The sequence below is a fragment of the Pan paniscus genome, chromosome 7 (genome assembly GCF_029289425.2).
Source record: "Pan paniscus chromosome 7, NHGRI_mPanPan1-v2.0_pri, whole genome shotgun sequence".
NCBI lineage: Eukaryota > Metazoa > Chordata > Mammalia > Primates > Hominidae > Pan > Pan paniscus.
This window is the reverse complement of record NC_073256.2, coordinates 83,858,219-83,881,254: the sequence shown is the minus strand read 5'-3', so window position 1 is coordinate 83,881,254 and position 23,036 is coordinate 83,858,219. Positions and strand designations below refer to the sequence as shown.

Here is a 23,036-nt window from a genome sequence, read left to right as displayed (position 1 = left end):
TATTCAGCTATTTATGGCTGATGTGTCATAGATGCAATAATTTTTTTAAAGATGCTTAGTGCCATCTGTCATCTCAGTAATAATTTCAAAGACAAAATTTTTAAGAAGAGAGAAATAAAGGAAAAGAGAGAAATAAAGGAAAAGAGTCTTTAACAATTGTAAGTCCTGGCTAAACCCTGTAAAAGTTAACATTCCAGACCAACGTCCATCCCTATCTTCTCAAACTATCTATCCCTGTAATGGCTATTTATCTATTTATTTATTGAAGCAGAGTCTCACCCTATTGCCCAGGCTGGAGTGCAGTGGCACGATCTTGGCTCACTGCAACTTCTGCCTCCCAGGTTCAAGCAATTCTTGTGCCTCAGCCTCCCGAGTAGCTGGGATTACAGGCGCATACCAACACACCTGGCTAATTTTTGTATTTTTAGTAGACACAGGTTTCCACCATGTTGCCTGGGCTTGTCTCTAACTCCTGACCTCAGGTGATTCACCTGCCTCAGCCTCCCAAAGTGCTAGGATTACATGTGTGAGCCACCGCAACTAGCCCAACATATTTTAGATTAAATTATTCTTCTAACTTTTCTCCAAAGGTCCATTTTTGCCCATTGCTTCTTTTTTTCTTCTTCTTCCTTTTCATTATAGAATCTGGATTACCTACACTGACCCTGTCTATAAATCACAGTCCTCCAAAGAGAAATGAAAATACCTTCTAGTAACTCCTAAAATCATCTCTTCACTGCAATCTTCATCTGTTAAAATGTATTCCTGCCAAGTATGTTTGAGGTACTCCCAGTTTTTAAACTATGGTAATTGAATTCAGGGTTTTAAAATAATATGCACGTGGTATGTATTAGTCTGTTTTCATGCTGCTGATAAAGACATATCCAAGACTGGGCAATTTACAAAAGAAAGAGGTCTAATGGACTTACAGTTCCCCATGGCTGGGGAGGCCTCACAATCATAGTGGAAGGTGAAAGGCAAGTCTCACATGGTGGCAGATAAGAGGAGAGGGCTTGTGCATGGAAACTTCCATTTTTAAAGCCATCAGATCTCATGAGACTTATTCACTATCACAAGAACAGCATGGGAAAGACCCACCCCCATTATTCAATTACCTCCCACCAGGTCCCTCCCACAACACACGGGAATTCAAGATGAGATTTGGGTGGGGACACAGCCAAACCATATCATGGTATAATGCAAAATTTTCATTTAGTAGTGAATTTAGATTTCATATGCCTGTCCATTCTTTAGTTATATAGATAGATAGATTTTATTCCCTCTACTCTTCTCATTTTTTATTAGAGCATTGAAATTCCACAGCAAAACCAATGTAGTTCTTGAAAACTCAAAAGAAGAAAAAAATAAAATTCCCTATGGTATCGTTCAGAGAAACTGATACAATCTTGTGACATGACACACATTTTTTTTAGAATGTGGAGGGAAATAATAGACTAGAGGACACGCCACAATAATCAAGACTTCTGATCTTTTTTAGGTAGCATTTTATGACCCCAAAATAAGAAAGATTCAAGACCTTCCCTCAGAAACAGAGTTCACTACAAGAATTTTCTTGCTCATGCTAACCTTAATTTATTCTACTGCAGATGTTGATAGTCACTCTTGGAAAAAACAAAATGACAAAGGAATATATATTTTCTAACCAAAAAGAAAAGTTGACATAAAGAATTTTAAAAGCATCAATTTAACCACCCATTGATACTGAAAACATTTAACATACATATATGTAGGTATAGACATACATGTGTGATATAATTGAGACTAAAGTATAAATTCTGTTTAATAATCTGCATGCATATATTAACTTTTTCTATCTCATAAAATATTTTAACCATGAAACTGTAATGATTTTACCATAATTTAACTTACTTAAGCAGTTTATTTAACCCAAATTATTTTATCTTTATCTACACCACTCATGTCTTATTTCTCCACTATAAATAATGCTGCAACTGTATTTGGTAAATATTTAAATCATGCATTATTTCCTTAATAAACATTCCCAGAAGCAAATATATTAGCTAAATAATATTTTCAAATTAATTTAAAAATCCCAACTGTTAAAATCACATTTATAAAAGCATTAATAAAGATAAAATAATTTAAGTATAGCAGCCATCAAAAGAAAAACAGTTTACCTTGTGCAAAAAGAACAGGATGAATTTTAAACCCTCCTCCATTTTTCAGCCGTTGAGGAAGTTGTTCAAAATGATAACTATCAATGTAGAAGTAAACTTTCAGAGCTTGCCGACTTCCTTCTGCTTGATATGTAAGAGGAACATCTAAAATGATATTTAATAGTATATTACTTCCTAAAATAAGGATATGCTAGATGGTACTTTTGTTAACTTTCAGAAAGAATCCTGAGAATTACTCGACACCAATATATTAAACGTGATCATGTTTATCAAGTTGGGATTCGACATACAGTGCTATTCAGTGAAAGTATTAAATCAGTTCTCATTAGTTAAAGCAATGGATGTGTTACTATATTATAAAAATTCCATAATAGGAAACTTTGTTACACTTTGACATATCAGATGTCTCACTTAACTAAATGAGGTGTTTAGCTACACATGGTTTGGAATCAAAATCTCCCAGGGCAGCTGCTTCATTCACATTTTAGTCAGAATGAGTCCTTGGGGTATACTTCTTAAGTAGTGTGCAAGAAATTGAGTACATAGCAACCACTATGAAAATTAGCATGGGTTCTGCAAGCTCTATTCCCTGAGCACCAGATCGGAAATATATTATCCTTTGTTGATGCCCCACAGTCATTAAAAATTGTCCCAAGTCTTGTAGCTATTTTCAAAGATCCTAAATTTAATTACTTAAAAAAAACCAATCAACTTGAAAACTAAATTTCAGTCGGAGTATTTCACAATGCTACCATAAATCCTCTCCATTTTATGATACTTATCCATGACAAATATTTCTGTCTCATTAGAAAAGAATGTAAAATCATCCTAAAAGGCTGAATAGTCATAATAACCAGTTAAAAATTAAGGACAAACAAATGTAATCGGCATTTAATACATGTTCCTCACTCAGTATTTATAACTTCTGACCTGCTTCTTGAAATAAAACTGTATATAAAAGTAGAGTTCAAGGTTAAATGGCATTTATGATCACAGATTCCAGGCTCCTTATTAAATCTATCTATTTAATTCTGCATACCAATATGGGAAACATGACATTAACATCTATTTATCTCCTTTATGCCATATAAAGTACTTATTTTATTTTTGTTACTATTTTTTAAATGAAGACATGAAGCATTCGATTTAGAAAAGAGAATGAACAGGTTTCTCACCCAAAGGGTTGAAAATTAATAGCATTTGAATAATTGGGAAAATCTTTTTTTTCTGATTTCTAAAATAAAGACTAAAAGAACTATGGACACTAAAGAAAATACAGATTTATACCTACTAAATATCCGTATCCTCTAGTTCCCCTTTTCACACACTGTCTCACATATATATTTTAATTTGTGTTAAATTCCATACCCTTCATCTTTGGCATCAATATAGGCAACCTCTATGCTAACAAATGGATAATGTTATTGAAAGAAAAATAGTGATAATGATACAACAGTTGGAGTTTCATATTATAGAACATAGAACAAATAAAGATGTTATATTAGGAATCAAGGAACTAAAACTTAATGAAAATTATAAAGTATATTAATTTAAAGTGAAGTTCAAACTAAGAGCACTAAAACTCCTGGGATCAAGTGATCCTCCAGCCTTGGCCTCCCAAAGTGTTGAGATTACAGGCATAAGCCACCACACCCAGCCCATTACCAGTCCTCTCAACATCATACTGCAAGTCCTAGCTATTGCAATAAAACAAGACAAGAGAAAAGAAACTATAATGATTGGGAAAGGAAAATATCAACAAAAAAATGCTCCTGGAACTAATAAGCAATTATAGCCAGGTTTCAGGATACAGGTTAATATAAAAAAGTCAATTCCTTTCTTATATACCAGCAGTGAACAAGTGGAATTTGAAATTAACAACATAATACCATTTATATTAGCACCTCTCCAAAATAAAATACTTAGGTATAACTCTAATAAAATATTACAAGATCTATATAAGGAAAACTAAAAAACTGATGAAAAAAATTTTTAAGAACTCAGTAAATGGAAAGACATTTTATGTTCATGGATAGGAAGACTCACTATTGTCAAGGTGTCATTTCTTCCCAGCTTGATGAACAATGTCAGTGAAACACCAAGTAAAATCCCAACAGGTTATTTCTTGGATATTGACAAACTAATTCTAAAGTTTATATGAAAAGGCAAAAGACCCAAAATAGCCAACATAACATAGAAAAAGAAGAACAAAGTTGGAAGACTGATACTCCTTTAATTTAAGACTTACTATAAAACTACAGTAATGAAGACAGCATGGTATTGGCCAAAGAGCAGACAAATAGATGAATGAAATACAACAGAGAGCTCAGAAGCAGTCCAACATATATATAGTCAACTGATCTCTGACAAAGGAGCAAAGATAATACAATGGAGCAAAGATAAGTCTTTTCAACAAATGTTTCTGGAAGAACTGGGCATCTACATGCAAAAACATAAATCTAGATACTCACATTATATCCTTCACAAAAATTAACCCAAAATGAAGTATAGACTTAAATATAAAATGAAAAACCATACAATTCCTGCCAGATTATGTAAGAGAAAACTTAGATGACCTTGGAAATACTGATGACTTTCAGAAAGAACACCAAAGGCACAATCCATGAAAGAAATAATAAGCTATATCCCATCAAATGTAAAACTTCTGTTCTGCAAAAGACATTGTCAAGAGAATGAGAAAAGAAGCAACAGACTGGGAGAAAATATTTGCAAAAGACACATCTGATAAAAACTGTCTTCCAAAATACACAGATAACTCTTCAAACTCAACAATAAGAAAACAAACAATCAAAGTGTGTTAATCCATAAAAATGTCTGAGTGAGTAATTTATAAAGAAAAGAGGTTTAATTGGTTCATCGTTCTGCAGGCTGTACAGGAAGCAAGATGCTCACATCTGCTCAGCTTCTGAGGAGGCCTCAGGAAACTTATAACCATGGCAGAAGACGAAAGGGGTAGCAGGCACATCATATGGCAAGAGCAAGAGAGCAAGCTGGGACATGCTACACACTTTTAAACAACCAGATCTCATGAGAACTCATTATCATGAAGACAGTACCAAGGGGAAGGCACAACATCATTCATGAGAAATCCACCCCCATGATCCAATCACCTCCACCAGGCCCCATCTCCAACACCGGGGATTACAATTAAGCATGAGATTTGGGTAAGGACACACATCCAAACTATATCACCAATTTTAAAAATAGGCTAAAGACCTCAACAGACAACTCTTTCAAGAAGATATAGAGATGGCAAATAATCATATGAAATGATGCTCTTATCATTTGTTATCAGGGAAATGCAAATTAAAACCGTACTGAGCTACCACTATACACTCATAGAGGGGCCAAAATCCAGAACACTGACAACACCAAATGCTGACAAGGATGTGGAGTGATAGGAGCACTCATTCATCACTGGAGGGAAAAATGCAGATTTTCCACAAAATAAATTTCATGATATAAAATTTAATCCTTTAGCTAGTTTAGTCCTCTCTCACTAATTAAATAATATGATATGGGAGTACCTTGTAGTTTCCTTATCACTAAAGTGGTTAAATTGCCCATTTATGCCTTTGTATTTCTCACCAGTCTCCATGCACATAGCCACTCTGGAAAACAGTTTGGCACTTTCTTGCCAAACTAAGAAGCTCTTAACATACGATCCAGGAATCATGGTCCTTGGTATCTACCCAAAAGAGCTGAAAACTTATATCCACAGAAAAACCTGCACATGTGTGTTTATAGCCACTCTTCATAATTGCCAAAACTTAAAAGCAACCAAGATGTCCTTTGAATGGATAAACTGTGGTACATCCAGCCAATGGAATTTTCTTCTGTGCTAAAAAGAAATGAACTATCAAGCCATGAAAAGACATGAAGGAAGCTTAAATGCATATTCCTAAGTGAGAGAAGACAATCTGAAAAGCTACCTACTGTACGATCCCAACTATATGATGTTCTGAAAAAGGCAAAACTATGGAGAAAGTAGAGAAAATCAGTGGATGCCAGGGGTTGGGTGCAGAGTGGGAGGGAGGAGGAATGAACAGGCAATCCATATGGGATTTTAGGGCAGTAAAAATACTCTGTATGATACTATAATGGTGGATACATGTCATTACACATTTGTCCAGATCCAGGGAATGTAGAGCTCCAAGAGTGAATCCTAATGTAAACTATGAACTTTGAGTGATTTTGATGTGCTAATATAGGTTCATTGATTTTAAGAAATGTGCCTCTATCGTGAGGGCTATTGATAGTTGGGGAGGCTGTACGTGTGTAGGGACAGGGGTATGGAAAATCTCTGTACCTTCCTCTCAATTTTGCTATGAACCTAAAACTGCCCTAAAAATATAAAGGCTTTTTAAAAAGTGCATAATACTCATGTGGAGTTGAAAATTGTTGCCTTTTATTTGTGGAAATTTATTAGCTATAAAAAACAAACTTGATAATTAGGACTATATAATATTTAAAAGTTTCAAAAAATTGCAAGAGGAAAAGGTCTCTGGTAGCATCCTATAGAGGGATTCATCCCACACAGGAGTTTCAACAGCGCCATCCCATCCTTGTAAACATAGCCTCTAATCATTGAATGGGCCCGTGAGTTTCAAAATAAGTCTTTGACTAAGAAGCTGTTAGTTCCCTCTGCCTTGGTTGGTCTTCCCTGACTTTCTGCAGGGTTGGGTCTTTCTTATGCTTCAGATCTCAGATAAAAGCTACTTCTGCAGAGAATCCTCCACCAGTCACCCCTTGAAGGGCTGCCTCGCCTTTTTTCTTTATGCATCTGCTTATTTCCTTCATAGGATTTATCAGTTTTATTTTTATATTCATTTCTTATTGATCGTTGATTATTCATTCCTCATTCATTATTGATTCCTAATTCCTTATTCCCAACTAGGCTGTCAGCTCCATGAAGACAGGAACCATGCATGTCTCATCCATGATGGCACCCACACCTCCAGGCACAATGCCTGGCCCATATAAGGATAGTGGGGACTCAAACATATTCATTCTCCTAATAATGAACTACTATAAAATGACCCATATGACCATTGAAAAGGAGAAGACCTGCTGTCATTACATTATTCTCCTAAACTGATGCAGATTTTCCACAAAATAAATTTAATCATAGACAAACTTACCATTTAGCTAGTTTATTACTCCTTCACATTGTGTGAAGCACCTCGTATTTCCCTTATTATGAAGTGGTCAAATTGCCCATTTACTTCCTTGTATCTCTCATTAGTGTCTAAGTTCCATGCCAAAAAAGCCTTGTTTAATTTGCACACCATGATATCCCTAGAACTTGGTTCAGTACTTAGCATGTTATATATATTTAATAATTATTTCTTCAATGAAAATGAACGGTCTTTAATCAAGATATTTGACTTCTACTTGCTTGGCATGCCATAATTCTTCAGAATCTCATTATTCTTTTCATGCAAAAGTGAGATTATAGGCGATGCTATAAATATAGCTTTTGAGAAGAATGCAAAGTAATAAAGTAAGAAGGATGAATTCAAATACTTACTGAATACTAGTATAGCCATATGTAATGCTAGAGTCTTTCAAACACATTATCTTACTTAAGTCCCTCAACCCTGTGAGTTAGGGAAAGCTATAGTTCTCATGCTTAAAGATAAGAATGAAGCCAAGATTCGGACCTGGATTTCTTGACTTCAAAGCCAATGGTGTCTTTACACCTTCATGCTTCCCCATCTCTGTGCTTAGTCCTCCCTCAAAGGCATGCAGCCAACTAGTCTCCATCCCAGTGATACAGGATTAGTGAATCTGACTTCTCCGCATCTAAGTAACAGAAAGATCAAACTACATGCAATGCATAATAAAGCTTCATTTTCTTACACCACTTAAATAAGATGTGATGACCTCTGAATACAGAATAATTCTCTTATTTCCTGCATCAACTTAAAATAAGAATTATATTCCTATCTTCGCTGTTTTTAGTGTTCAATAGTGCAGCATTGGAACCAGCCCCTCACTAGAGAACTATTTTCAGAAGTTGAGGTTACGCTTTGAAGAGACACATTAAAATGTATTGCCAAATATATTCAGAATGCCCGTATCTGTTATAGTGACATCTATATTTACATACTATTATTGCTTACATGGTCTCAATTATTTTTTATATTTAGTGTGTGTTCCATAGTTAAATCTTTCACAGTAGATATGCAGTAAGGAAGTATTTAATCAAGCTTATGATATTGGTTCTTCTCCTACTTGTTCAACAGACTATTTGCCAATAATGTCATAGGAGAACCATGGAAAACAGTACTCCTATGAACTTACAGTTCCTCAGGCAAAACTTTAAACAACATATCAGGTTATATCACAAAAATAGAGTTCTCTCTGCCTTCAGCAAAACTATGCCCACATTATTCAAGTAAATGGAAATATATCCTATTCTATAGATATCCACAGAAAACCACACAATTTGTTCAAATAATATTATCCTTATCAAATAATACCCTCTGCCAGAAAAATTCTTGAATAAATATAACCTAAATTTCTAACTTCGTGCTTCTTGTTCTCTTCCTCATTCATCAGAGGAAATGAAACTTTAATAATATTCTGTTCTATTTTCATAAATTAAACAGCATTGACATTGCTTTATTTTTAAATAATCTCCACAGCTACCCTCCAGGCCAAGTCACCATCCTCTCCCACCTGGGAGAGGTAGCTTTCTAACCGATCACTGGGCTTCTGCCCTTGGTCCTAGAATAGTCTATTTAACACAGCAGTCAGAGACAGCCTTTTAATATGGAACGCACATCCCGTAATTCATCAGTTCAATGTCATGGTTAGGAAGCAAAGCTCTTTCAACAGCTGGCATGCCCTTCATAGTCTGGCCTCCTTGCTGTTTCCATCTCTTTTTCTGTTCCCCTCACTTGCTCCACTCCACCTATGCAGGCCAACTTCCTATCCTGAGAGCATGCCATGTCTGCTCCCAGCCTCAGAGTCCAGTGAGCCTGGGACACTGCTCCTCCGATATCTCCATTACTCCCTCAACCTTTTCAGGGCCTGCTCTCCTTTTAGGTAAAGATTCCTCGCTACCCCATTCATTATCTGCAACCTTCCATCTGCCCCTTCATTGGTATCCTTTGCTCTCTTTTGTTTCCCTATATATCTTTCACATAATTGCCTTCTAATTTATTATAAAATTATTTTGCCTATTATTTATCTCTCCTCACCTTAACTTAAGCCCCATAAGAGATATCTATCTGTTTAGTTCTCTACTGAATCCAACACCAAGAATAGTCTTGGCAAGAAGTAGGCATTTAAGGAGCTTTTGATACATGAATAAATGAATGATTATCATCTTAAGTCAGATCATGAATCAAATGAAAATGTATGGAGTCCTTATTTATTGTACTGGACATTAGGAATGTGAGAAATAAAACCTGAAGAAGCTTACACCTTCTAGCCTAATACACACGATACTCATACTTTTGAAAAAACAAGAGACATATAAAAATAATAACAAACTACTGAAGATTTCTTAGACTGATAGATATATTTTAACTATATTTATGGGAATGTGGAAATAGTAGATAATGATAACTTGCAGAAAGTAAAAGATATGGACATTAAACCATACATATTGCTACTTATCTGAATATATAACTTTTAAAATACTGCCTTTGTCAGATTAGTGATGGAAAATTTCTAAATCAAAAGGATACATTTCAATCATTCAGTTCATAAAATACTTATCAGATATATTAATACCAAAGTTATATCATATATAATTATTTGATGCCAAATAAATTTTGTAAATACCTAATTACTTACTTGCAACCAGGGGTTCCTCTTCTGATGGTTTAAAGTAAAAGGAAACCTTTTCCAAATCAAATAGTGCAACCAGTGTATCTTCTAACATGGCTTGTTCATCTGTCTACAAAGAAAGAAAAACAATATATAATACAAGATGATATAAAGCAATATAACGTAACATGACATAATGTAAATTCAGACCAAAACAACTTTGCTGTGTTTTATTTATATACAGGTACAAAACAAAATTATAAAGACTTCTCTAATAATTTACTGCCCAAAATGAAATGAACAAATCTCTTAAAGTTACAAGTTTCTTTTATGGTTTTATATTTTCCCTTTTCTCTATTGTTTAAATGGTTATGTTATACACACATTTTTCAGTCTATTATGTAGCTGGATTCTAATCATATTGATTTCATTTATTATTTACAGAACACAAAAAGCATGCTATTTGCATCTAAACTTCTAAAATCTTATAACATCTGAAAAGCAAAAATGTTGTTTTATTTAAAAGACAAACTACATAATAGCTATCCTATTTTATAATGAGATAACTTATTCATATTCATTTGCTATATTTAGTAACTGTGATTAAAATCAATTTTAATGTGTGATTATTTGGCTTCCAACGAGCTTGGGAGCAAGAATCATTTTCACCTCACTTGTCTTTATGGCGTCTTAGTCTAGAATCTTGTGAGTAACAGATCTGGTTTGTTTTAATCATTCGTCTCATTCTTATAGCATATAGTTTTATAGCTAAGGCAAGTAAGGCCCAGACATTAAAAAAGTTAGTGTGTGTCTCAGTGATGTCATCTTTCTGGTACTAGCTTCTAGCCTTCCTATTAGGAGTTTAATGCATTATTTACAGGGTCTTTTAATAGTTTTATCATGAAAATATAATTAACTTTGTCATACATAGCTTATCTTCTAAAGGTAATATTTGTTTCCTTAAGAATGTCAATGGTCAGGCACGGTGGCTCACACCTGTAACCCCAGCACTTTGGGAGGCCGAGGCAGGAGGATCACTTGAGCCCAGGAATTCAAGACCAGCTTGGGCAACATAGTGAGACACTATCTCTCAAAAAATCAAAAAATTATCTGGGTATGGTGGCATGCACCTATGTAACCTCCCAGTTACTTGGGAGGCTGAAGTGGGAAGATCACTTGAGCCCATGAGGTTGAGGCTGCAGTGAGCCAAGATTGCACTGCTACACTCCAGCCTGGGCGACAGAGCAAGACCCCATCTCTTAAAAAAAATAAAATGTCAATGATCCTTTTAAACAGTTAGTTTAACATGTTGTATACAGCATTTGTAAAAGTTGCTGTAGGCCAGGCATGGTGGCTCACGCCTGTAAGCCCAACAGTTTGCGGGGCTGAGATGGGTGGATCACCTGAGGTCAGGAGTTCAAGACCAGCCTGACAAAAATGGTGAAACCCTGTCTCTACTAAAAATACAAAAATTAGCTGAGCATCGTGGTGCACACCTGTAATCCCAGCTACTCGGGAGGCTGAGACAGGAGAATAACTTGAACCTGGGAGCCAGAGGTCGCAGTGAGCCGAGATTGCGCCACTGCACTCCAGCCTGGGTGACAGAGTGAGACTCTGTCTCAAAAAAAAAAAAAAAAAAGTTGCTGTAAGCTCGTAGCCAAATCTGGGGGCAGCATCAGTAGAAGATGAAGGAGGTGGTAAAGAATTTCCATTCTGTGAAAAAGAATCAGTGGAGGTAGCCCCAGACCCCAAAGGAGGGCAGCGTGGAGACACAAAGAGGTTGGAAGAACTGTCACCTTTGTACCTTGGTGTGATGTTTAATATAGTGCACAGTACACAGTAAGTACTGGAAAAATGTTTATTAAACCATTATCTTAAAAAAATCCTTTTGAAGCAGCAAAAAAATGTCATGACCTTAGAAAGAAAGGACAGGACTGAAGAATCAGTGCATTTTTCGGTAGACAGAAATTCACAAAGCAAGAAATGTTCCAGACAGTGTGGCCTTTGAGAGCTACAGCACAAGCCATGGTGTTCCAGCAAACATTGCCAAAGCCAGGCCCAAGTGACCACTGGCTGTGCCTCGCACTCAGGGGCACACAGACCACCAGAGCGCTGCTCCTAGAGCCATTCACATTCCTGGGTGGATGTTTTCTTTCTGCCTTTGTGACAGAAGCAGAAAGACTATGGGTTTCTTGAATTTTTCTTTCCTTAGCAACCTCTCTATTTTGTTTTTAAAATCAATTCCTTAAATAAATTTAAGGGTTTCACAAGACCAGTTGAAAAAAAAACCACACCGCTTCATTGAGATATAACTCACATACTGTAAAATTCACCCATTTAAAATGTATAGCTCAGGGGTTTTACTATATTCACAGAGCTGTCCAGCTAGCACCATTGTCTAACTTTAGAATATTTTTATCAACCCCCAAAGATACCCAATACCCAATAGTATTCACTCCTCATTTTCCTGCCCCCAACCATCAGCTGTAGGCAACCACTAGTCTACTTTCTGCCTCTAAAATGTACCTAGTTAGTACATTTCACCATAATGGAATCAAACTATATGAGGTCTTTTGTGACTGGCTTATTTCACTTAGTATAATGCTTTCAGTGTTTATCCATGTTGTAGCATGTATCAGTACTCCATTCCATTTTATTGCTGAATAATATTCCATTATATGGACACATCACATTTTGTTTATCCATTCATCAGTTGATGGACATATAAGTTGTTTCCATTTTTTAGCTACTATGAATAATCTTGCTAGGAATGTTTGCATACAAGATTTTGTGTGAATGTAAGTTTTCATTTATTTTAGATATTACCTAGAAATCCTATTTCTAGGTAATATAGAAACTCTGTGGTTCATATTTTGAAGAACTGCCAAACCAGTTTCCAAAATGGCTGTGCCACTTCCCACGAGCAACTTAGGAGGGTGACAAAATTTCTCCACATCCTCCCCAAAACTTGTTACTATCTGCCTTTTGTATTATAGCCATCCATATCACACGCATTGTGGTATTTCACTGTGGTTTTGAGTTGCATTTCTCTAATGGCTAATGATGCTGATCATCTTTTCATGTGCTTTTTGGACATTTTTATATCTTTGGAGAAATATCTATTCAAATCCTTTGTCTACTTTTTAATTGGTTATTTGTCATTTTACTGTTGAATTTTAAGGGTTCTTTATATATTCTGCATATGTCACTCATCAAATATATGATTTGTAAATGTTTTCTCATATTCTTTGAGATTTCCAATAAAATTAAGTTTAAAGTAAAAGCACCGGCACTTGATTAGACAATGGCAGTTTAAAAGTAAGGAAAATAGAATAGAAATAAAGCCTTACTCATTTACACATTCATTCAACAGATAATTGATGCCTACCATGTGTTAAAAAGTAGGCTTCCTATCATAGTAATTCACACACACACACACACACACACACACACACAATTTGTTTTTAAGCTCAAACATGTTACTTGGTAGCTACATTTTCTATGTGTACTTTAACAGATGAAATATGCTCTCATGTTTAAAATCACAGTTCTATTCAGTGATCACCTAACATTTATATATTAAAGTGAACACATTTGCTTTTAAACATGATGATATCTATCCAAACCACAGGAAGTATACGTGAAAAAACTCTTAAGTTCACCACAGTTTTATTTTTCAAATATTTCACGATGCTTTCATCATATCCACTATGGAAACCCAATGCATAAACATAGAATATTCTACAGTAATTAAGGCAATGTTCTTCGATTTAACAGGACAAACATGCATACAAAGAAAAGAACTAAAATTATTTAACGTATGCAAATTTTAAACAGATTGTCAGGCAGTATGGTATTTGAGCTCTCCAAGCTTGGCTCTCAAGCCTGCTCCAGGACATCCATCTCAATAGGAGCTTTGGTTTCACAGCAGCCTGTGTCCTTGGACTGGGAATAAGGAACAGCAGCAGAAAGACCCTTTTTCTTCTGATGACCTTCTCCAGTCAGCATGTAGGGATACAAGAATTAGTAACAGATGGAGGCTTTCTCAGCTTTTAGCAGCCACAGAGAAGAGATACAAATCAGGAAAGAAGGAATACATTCTACATACTTATTAAAATTTGAAGGACCACAGAAAAATGTATATTTTTAAAGTAGCTGAATGCATGCACATTCATAGAGATAACCAGCGGGAAAGAAATAACTACTTCTTATTTCAAAACATGTTACAGTGCAGGTTACAGTTGACACAGACAGTGGGAGTCATGTGATTTCCTTACCAAGTTTGGTGACAGAAGTGACTGAAAGTGAAAAAGAACACCTGCATTCGCTATCTGGTCCAGCCACCTCCTGCTGGCTTCCCACGTTTCCATCTCATTTTCCTTGCTGTTGTCAAACATCTGGTTCAAGGCCGCCATGAGCTGCTCAGAGAAGGCACAGACAGTGGCCACAAGAGTCTGGCAGAAAACCATGTCTCTACGGAGCTGTGTCTCACTATCTGTGATCAAAGAGAACATAGAGAATGCTTTGAAAAATGTTGCAGATGGTGAAAACCAATGCGTTAAGCATCTACATTCACTAGCATTTCATCTTTTCACTAAACTCACGCATGTGAAAAATGTGAATTTGAGCTCTATAAATGACCACACACATTCTAGCAAATATGCTTTACAGAAAACACTAAACACCAAAAAATGTTAGAAATATTAAAATATTTTTTCCTAATCAATATTGTGACTCTATTCTAGAATCATTAAATTGTTTGATAAAATCTGAGGGAGAAAAATAAGGCTTCATTTATTTATATTTTCTATACCTGATGGGACACAATTTGCATTTGCTGCAATGACATTTTCCTAAACAAAACTCAAAGTCCAATTCGTCAGTTTTTGTTGGCAAATTAGATACAATATTATTAATATAATTTTAAAAATTAACAACTAAACCTACTCAAATATTAATGTGAAATACACATGGGGAAAAAGAGTATACGATGTTCAATTGTTTGCAATTATAAGCAAATCTGTCTCTCCTGAATGGAGTTATTAAATTTCATGAGCTATAAGTATGTTCTAATATATAAGAATATGAATTCCTATAATTCTTTCAAATAAGTAATATATTTATAGTTTTAGTATGAATTGATTTGTATATGTTTACCAGGATTCTTATCCTGCAATTGACTGGAGTTTTGGTTAACCCACTGATATGGTTAGGCTTTATGTCCCCACCCAAATCTCATCTTGAATTGTAATCCCCAGGTGTTGAGGAAGAGACCTGGTGGAAAGTGATTGGATTATGGGGGTGGTTTCTCCCATGCTGTTCTTGTGATAGTGAGTGAATTTTCACAAGATCCGATGGTTTTATACATGGCAGTTTTTCCTGTGTTCTGACACACACGCTCTCTGCTCTCTCTTGCCTGCCACCATGTAAGACATGCCTCCTTCCCCTTCTGCCTTCTCCCATTCTAAGTTTTCTGAGGCCTTCCTGGCTATGCATAACTGTGAGTCAATTAAACTTCTTTCCTTTATAAAGTACCCACAATCTCAGGTTTTTCTTTATAGCAGTGAGAAAATAGACCAATACACCCACTTTGAAGATATGTTTCCACTGTGAAATTCTGAACTAGAGATTTTTCAAACGGAAAGAAGCTAACACACAGAGTTCATTTCTTCAGGTGGTTGGATATATACAAACTACAGAAACACAAAGCTACACATTCCACATATTGGAAAATCACTTCCACTAAAAGTGGAAACAACAAAGGGAAAAATAACCTCCTCTCAAATGTGTACTAAATATTTCAAGGGTTCATAGACTCTTCTAGAATAAAGAAGCATTGTCAATATTAGTGTATAACACAGAGATAAGTGCTGACTTTATTCAGTGGTGAGCTCCTGTTTTATTGACAAAAAAGGCATAATTTTTAAGATTTACCAAGAACATTGAACATCTGTTTTTAATAACCATCAAAGGCATGTGTACACATAATTTAGTTTCTATGATACTCGGTTTCACTGTAAAACCTACTCTTGAAAATTTTATTAGAAAGATAATTAAATATTTAAAATATTTAATTTTGTATCTGAATATTCATTTATTAGGCTCAACTATAGAAACATGCTGCTTTGGTAGGTTAAAATGGTGGAATGTGGCCATTCCATATGGCTCAATTTACTAATTTAACCAACAACATGTGCCCCATGCTACTAGATAGGAAAGGGCATTTATAGATAACTATAAAATCTTTAAACTGGAAATGAACTTTGTCCAATCCTCAAGAAAAAAAACTAAACACCTATTTTGTTGTGCACAATTTCTATCACAGTAGACATTGAACAAATGTTTACTAAGTCAATGATTAAAATAAAGAGCCAGTGGCACTAAAAATAAATAAAAAAGTGAAATGAAAAGACATGAGTTCATTCTCTGGTTTCTTGAAATATCTGGATTTAATTTTACTTAAGAGGCTAATTCAGATAGCTTGTTAGCTCCAGTGTGCACCTAGCGTACTGAGGTTCACGACAGAAACTAAATAAGTAAAATAAATTGCCCTACATCTTTGTTGAAAATTATTACTTTTTCATATGTTCTATAGTGAAGCAGAAAATCTGGGTGAATTTTTAAAAATACTTCAGTAGATTTGGCAGAAATACTCCCACCCATACCTTGAAAATGATTTAATAAAAATCTAATTGGAAAGAAATTATGGATATTGAGTGAAAAGCAAAAATCTAGAAAAAGAAGGATCTGCACTGTAAGCTTTCACAAAAATCACCAGGATTAATAACTTTGCCACTGGTAGAAATAATTATTTCCAAGTTTCTTTTGTGAAAAAGTTCTTTTCTATTTTTATCCTAAAAAGAATACTTAGATGTTTATTCTATACTCTGCTACTATATACTATTTGCATTTAAGCCAAAATAAGATTTTTCCTTCAACCTCTTTATCAAATCAGAACTGATTGCAATTAACAGTCAACTTTTCAGTGTGCAAAACCAAAACCTGTTGATAACTTGTAGTTATTTTCATTCACCAATTCAAATGTTTAACACTGAATGAATACCCTACAGGAATTGACAGCTGCAACAACTACTAGAGGATCCAAGCTGGGGCCTCAGCCATATTGAATAAAAATTCATATTTCATGAGATAATTTTCTGTTGCCACCTTCCTATTTTCAACAGAGAGTAGATGAATTGTTCGCACAGATTCAAAATGTACATATTATGTCAAGAGCTTTTCAAGTTAACTTTTTACAAACCATCATCTCACAGTGAATAACAAAGTTAGAAAACAGTGGCATAAGCGGGACCTTGTGACCTATCCCCTATTTATATTTACAGCTTCTCAACATACCACTTCCCTCCGTTCACTCCACACTACAGCAACAATGTTCACAGAATTATTGGGAGAGCACATTAAAACAACATATCTGAAAGCAGTCAGAAGCGTGGGGTACACAGGCCTGTCCTCTTTGAGCCACACAGTACCGCTCAGCAGTCCTCAAATACCAAATACCCTATGGCCTACACTGGGCCTATACCTTTCTTCCAGATGCATTGCATGCCCTTGTCCTTCTCCTCTGCCTAGCAAACTTTAAATCAATCTTTAAGAGTCAATTCATCAAACTATTGAAACTCATTGAAAGATTATCTCCCCTTGTGAAATTCCCCTCTCCCCAGGGAAGTACTGGGGCTCTTCTTCTGGTCACCATAGACCTGGGGGTATCCTTCTACTGGAGGGCTAATTATATAGCACAGTGGGCATTCATTTGTGAGTCTGTGTTCCCAAGCAACCATCAGTACATCAAGGCCAGAGAAGCGGCATGTGACTTAGGCTCACACTCCTTAGAGGCATATCATCTGCTTTCAACCACCCATTCTAAGCCATATTTTAGGTATCAGATCCCCATGTGGAAAATGGGGTTCATTCCTCCTTCTTAGGTCTACAGTAAAGATAAATGAGATAAAAAGTATTTAAAGCACTTAACAAAGTAAAGTGGTGTAGCATTATCATTGTGATTCTTCTTTTTGTTTAGCATCTAGCACCGTGCCTGGCACTGAGTAGGTGCTCAGCTTTATTGCTCATGGAGAAGGAGCAATTTGTTACATAAATACAACAAAATCTACTAACTCTCAGCAAAAATATCCAGGTCTTTTTCTTTCAATTATGCAACCATTCAAAATTTACAAGTATCCATCCTTTACCAAAGGTATTTTTGCGTTTTTTGTGTTTTTGTTTTGTTTTGTTTTGTTTTTTAAGAGAGAGCATCTTGCTCTGTCACCCAGGCTGGAGTACAGTGGCACGATCATAGCTCACTGCAGGTTCAAACTCCCAGGCTCAAGAGATCCTCCTACCTTGGCCTCCCAAATAGCTGGGACTGCAGGTGTGTGCCATCACATCTGGCTAATTTTTAATTTTTTTTTTTTTTTTTTTGCAGAGGCAGGGCCTCACTATGATATCCAGGCTGGTCTCAAACTCCTAACCTCAAATAATCCTCCATCCTCAGCCTCCCAAAGTGCTGGGATTATAAACATGGACCAGGGCACACTGCCTTCATTTCCTATTTTTTATGAATAAGAAAGAACTACAGCAAAAATCACATCTGCTTTCAGCTACTAGCAAAAGAAGAAAAACAGAGATTTTGAGGGTTTTTTTTTTTTTTTGCTTACTATTGTTGTAGAGTAAGATTTTTATTATTTATTTTTATCATAGAGTAATATTTTTCTTATAGTGAGAGTACACTCAAAAGAAATGGTTTTTGTACCTATCAAAGGCTTCAGTTTCATTTCAGTATTTAAGCACCTATTTAAACTCATCTTCTAACACATGTTTTAAATTACACTATTTAGTCTTGGCTGTTTAGAAGTTTAAGATCTGTAATTAGCTAGCTGGTCTAAAAAGAATGAGATGGTTTCTAGACACACAAAAGCAATCTCAGAAATTATGCTAGCACAGAGATTGCAGGGAAAATAAAGCAAAACAAACAACAAAAAAGGAGATTAGAGAAAGAGAAAGGTAGAAATAAAAGGAGGTTAAGAATATTTAAAAGACACAGTCTACCCTTTTCAAATAAACATAATTTCACAGCCAAAAATATAAAGTATTTTGGCTACTGTTTTGGTGTCATCCTATATAGAAGAGGGGAGAGAGGGTGAGCAAATAAAGCAGGAAAATAAAGAATCATAAGAGGAATAGAAAAATAAAATTGAAATCAAAATAAAAATCTACCAGAGCATCCATTTGAGCATTAATGAATAAAACGAAGCATCCCAGAATCACCTCCGGAATTGGCAAACCTAAGTTTGAATTTCAAAACTGCCACCTACTATTTATTCATTTATTCAATAAGGCATCAATATGCCTAACCTTCTAGATGCTCCAACGTCAGTGTTGACTGTATACTATGTGCTGGTTATTATTAATCTGCCAGAATGTCAATTTCTTCACCTTTAAAACTGTGGAAACAATAATATTCTCACATGGTGGGTTGTGGGGACCCAGTGAATTCCAAGAAAATGAGGTCCATGAATTGTGTTATTAGTAAAGCTCAGAAACTCTCAGATATTTTTGTCATTATTATTACTCAGTCAAAAAGCAAGGCAAAACCTTTTTTCATTACGGCAAAAAACCAATGGACAAATAAAAAAGCCTTGTTGGTTAACTTGGTCCATTCATAATTTAAAATTTCCAAGTGTGGTACTTTGGAAAAGTGGTCACAAATTCTTTCCCTGCCTGTATCCACACTCTTGTAATGTAATTTTGAGACCCTTTCCTTCAAAAGTAGAATCTATGTCTCTACCCCTTAAGTCTGGCCTTGCCAGTTACATGCTGGGGCCAGTAGAAGGTGGCAAGCTCTTCGACATTCCCACTGTCTTCCTGGAACCCTGCAAATCCACCATGTGAACAAGAACAGGCTAGCCTCATAGATGATGAGAGACAGGCAGTCCAGGCAGCCCTGTTACCTCAGCTAACAGCCAGCCAAATGTTACATATGTGAGCAAGGCCACCCTAGATCACCTGTGCCTAGACAACCCACCACCTGACTGCAGACATATGTGCAAACCCAGCCAAGATCAATAAAACCTGGCACAGACCACCAGAAATGCCCAGATGACACTAGACAGGTAAGCAATAAGAAATGGTCATTGTTTTATGCCAGAAAGTTTGGGGAATTTTTTTTTAACACAACAAAAGCTAACTGCTATCACAAGTAATCATTCAGGTTATATTTTTTAGGAACAAATCCCTATCAACATCTAGTTAATGTAATAGAATTTCTGTGTATACACATACACATACTTTATGGGAAATAGATTAAAATAATAAAAGTAACTCATTCAACATATCTATATATCTCCGAATCTAGAGAAAGAGACGCACAGCAGGCTAACATCAAACTGTTCACTGTAATTAAACGGTATGTAGTTGAGTTTTCCCAGTCTTTACGATCTATTTCCTTGTAAATGCATTTTGAATGAAAACCTTGTTGAAATATTTCATACATTTTTCCTTTTTTCATTCATATAATTTTTCATTCATTTTTGCCACAAATATTTGTTGAATATCTATATGCCAGCCACTATTTTAGGCATTTGCTGATGAACAAAACAGACATAGTGCCTGCCTTTATGACATTTACAGTCTATCATCTGCAATTTAGAATCTCATCAAATATTTAATTGTCCTTTAGTGTCATTTTCCATTACCAATATTTTTTGAGCTCCCACTAAGTGCACGGTAAAAGTGTTTTAATGTAAGATTTGTAAAATGTTTACATACATTCATTCTTGCTCATAAACAAAATTTAGACATGATTAACTTTAGCAAAACCTACTCCCTTTCTCCTGTTTAATAATATTTTGTTTAAATCTATATTCATATATGTTTTCATGGTTTTGCTTATAAGAGAATACAAGTGTGTGTGTATATATATATGTATATATATATATTTGCATTTTTATTAAAATGATGTGAGTACTTTTTCTAATCTTTCCAAAGGTTTGGAGAAGGTAGGGATCATATTTCTATTTTGTAAACGGTTGAAGGCGTTGTCCTCAAATTTCAAGGCCTTTATGATTCTGGGCCACAATCACTTAAATAGTAAAAAAAAATAAAATGCAAAATGTTACCTGAATATTCAAGAAGAGCCAGGAGTAGCCTACACTTTACCTCTGCAGAGAAAGAAAACACATCAGTTAATTGTTCACTCTTTCTGTCACAAATACCAAATTTTAACTGTGTAGTCAAAATTAGTACGATCTTATTGTACTAGGTTCATGCAAAAGTAATTGTGGTTTTGCCATTACTTTCAATGGATGGCAAAAACAGCAATTACTTTTGCACCAACCTAATATTAGATAATAAAAATCAATTCACTTGACATGCTACTCTTGCCTGTTTGCCTACACAAATTCTATCCATTGTTCAAGATCCTGAAATGTCTCTGAATTATATCAGTCAATGAAACACCATTCAAATCCTGGCAGCTTTTTAGGTCATCCTTAGCTGTTTTAGCCTGCTTGGTGTTCTGCAAGCTACAACTGTTGTAATCACTAGCAATAAACTGTCAAACAATATTTATGCTACTGTTATTTAAACTTTCAAAGTTTACACATGTGTGTATATATATACACACACGTATATATGTATATATATATTACACACATATATATACACACACCTACGTGTGTGTATATATATACTCTTCTTCTAACTCCAACCCACACAGGGTCAATCACAGATGTTTGATAAATGTGTATGAATTTCATACGAATTGCTATGTGTCCAATGAGTTACATGTCCATTTGTTTCCAACTAATAAATAATTATAGTTTATATGCAATAGGTAAATTTAAAAACTTACAAAGTTCCTGCTAAATGCCCAAGATTATGGGGAAAAAAAAGATTAAGTTATATCCTATTCTAGACAGATTCACAGTAGAGTCAGAAAGACAGAATTGACTGAAAAGAAATGCAGGAAATACTTCAAAGGGCACCACATTTTACAAGTGAGACTGAAAGCAGAAAAGGATTTCAGAGGCAGCAAAGTACAATAAGCTAAGAGTCAGAAGACTGCTGTTATATACTAGCTTTGTGGCTTTAGAAAATTGCTAAATTACTTTGAGTCTCAACTCATTCATAAATGAAGATAACATCTGCCTTAACTATTTTACAGGTCTGTGTAAAATATAAGTGAGAATATGTGTGAAAAGTCTTTGAAAATTGTTTAAAATCCTATATACAAGTGAAGACTGTTATTATTGTAATCTGAATCTGGCCAAAGTTGGTATAGAATTCTAAATGAGACTAGAAAATATTTCATAAAACTTTAAATTATCACTGTCAAGAAAAGAGATACATATTCTAAGATTGAGAGATTTTGCTAGCAAAGGAATATAGTAGAGAATGAATAACAATTATCTAACAATCTAGCATACAGAGATTTTATTATATCATTAAGAGACTGAGATTGGGATATGATTAGAAAGCCCCACTGAAAAATGGCTTCTAACAGATCAATGTGTTTAGTCTTACCTAATAGAAAATCACCGCGAGACTCTGTGACACAGTAGTGAAATTATGAACACGATATTTTAGGAAGATGAATCTCGTAATGGTTTTAAGAATCATAAAAAGATAGGGAGAGGGAGGTTAGCCAGAAAAATCATTGTAATTACTGAAGTGTGATGAAAAAGGGAAAAACTGAAGAGACACTCTTTAGAATATTGGGACAAATGCAGGGAAAAAACTTTTTAAAATATAGGTTGCTAAAAAAAATATGAGATTTAGAATAAAGCATTTTTCTTTTTAGGGAACAGAAAGTTGAAAATGTGTTCACTAATAAACATCTGAATTTAAGGTGATGGTGGGCTACTCAAATAAAAATCTCTTCATTCAGCTGATAATATGAGGCCATAACTTACCTCAGAGGTTAAGCAGGAGATAGGCATCGTCTTAGGGACACCATATAATTAATCTGTCCTCACTTAATTCACTATCTTCTCTGCTCTCTTCTACACACAGTTTAATCTGCTATGAATGGGTGAGTATATAATGATACAATTTTTGAAT

The 23,036-nt window shown here is 35.1% G+C and overlaps 1 protein-coding gene across 1 annotated transcript in view; it reads right to left on the bottom strand.

The window, feature by feature from the left end:
* The window catches only part of PREX2 (phosphatidylinositol-3,4,5-trisphosphate dependent Rac exchange factor 2), a 285,119-nt gene that overhangs the window by 88,401 nt on the left and 173,682 nt on the right, over positions 1-23,036 (bottom strand). Inside the window, exons 32-35 of the mRNA XM_063606803.1 lie at positions 21,095-21,136; positions 14,240-14,457; positions 9,990-10,092; positions 2,160-2,303 (exon numbers count right to left, since the gene is read on the bottom strand). Of these exons, the coding sequence (XP_063462873.1) occupies positions 2,160-2,303; positions 9,990-10,092; positions 14,240-14,457; positions 21,095-21,136 (507 nt within the window). The remainder of the gene's footprint in view (positions 1-2,159; positions 2,304-9,989; positions 10,093-14,239; positions 14,458-21,094; positions 21,137-23,036) is intronic.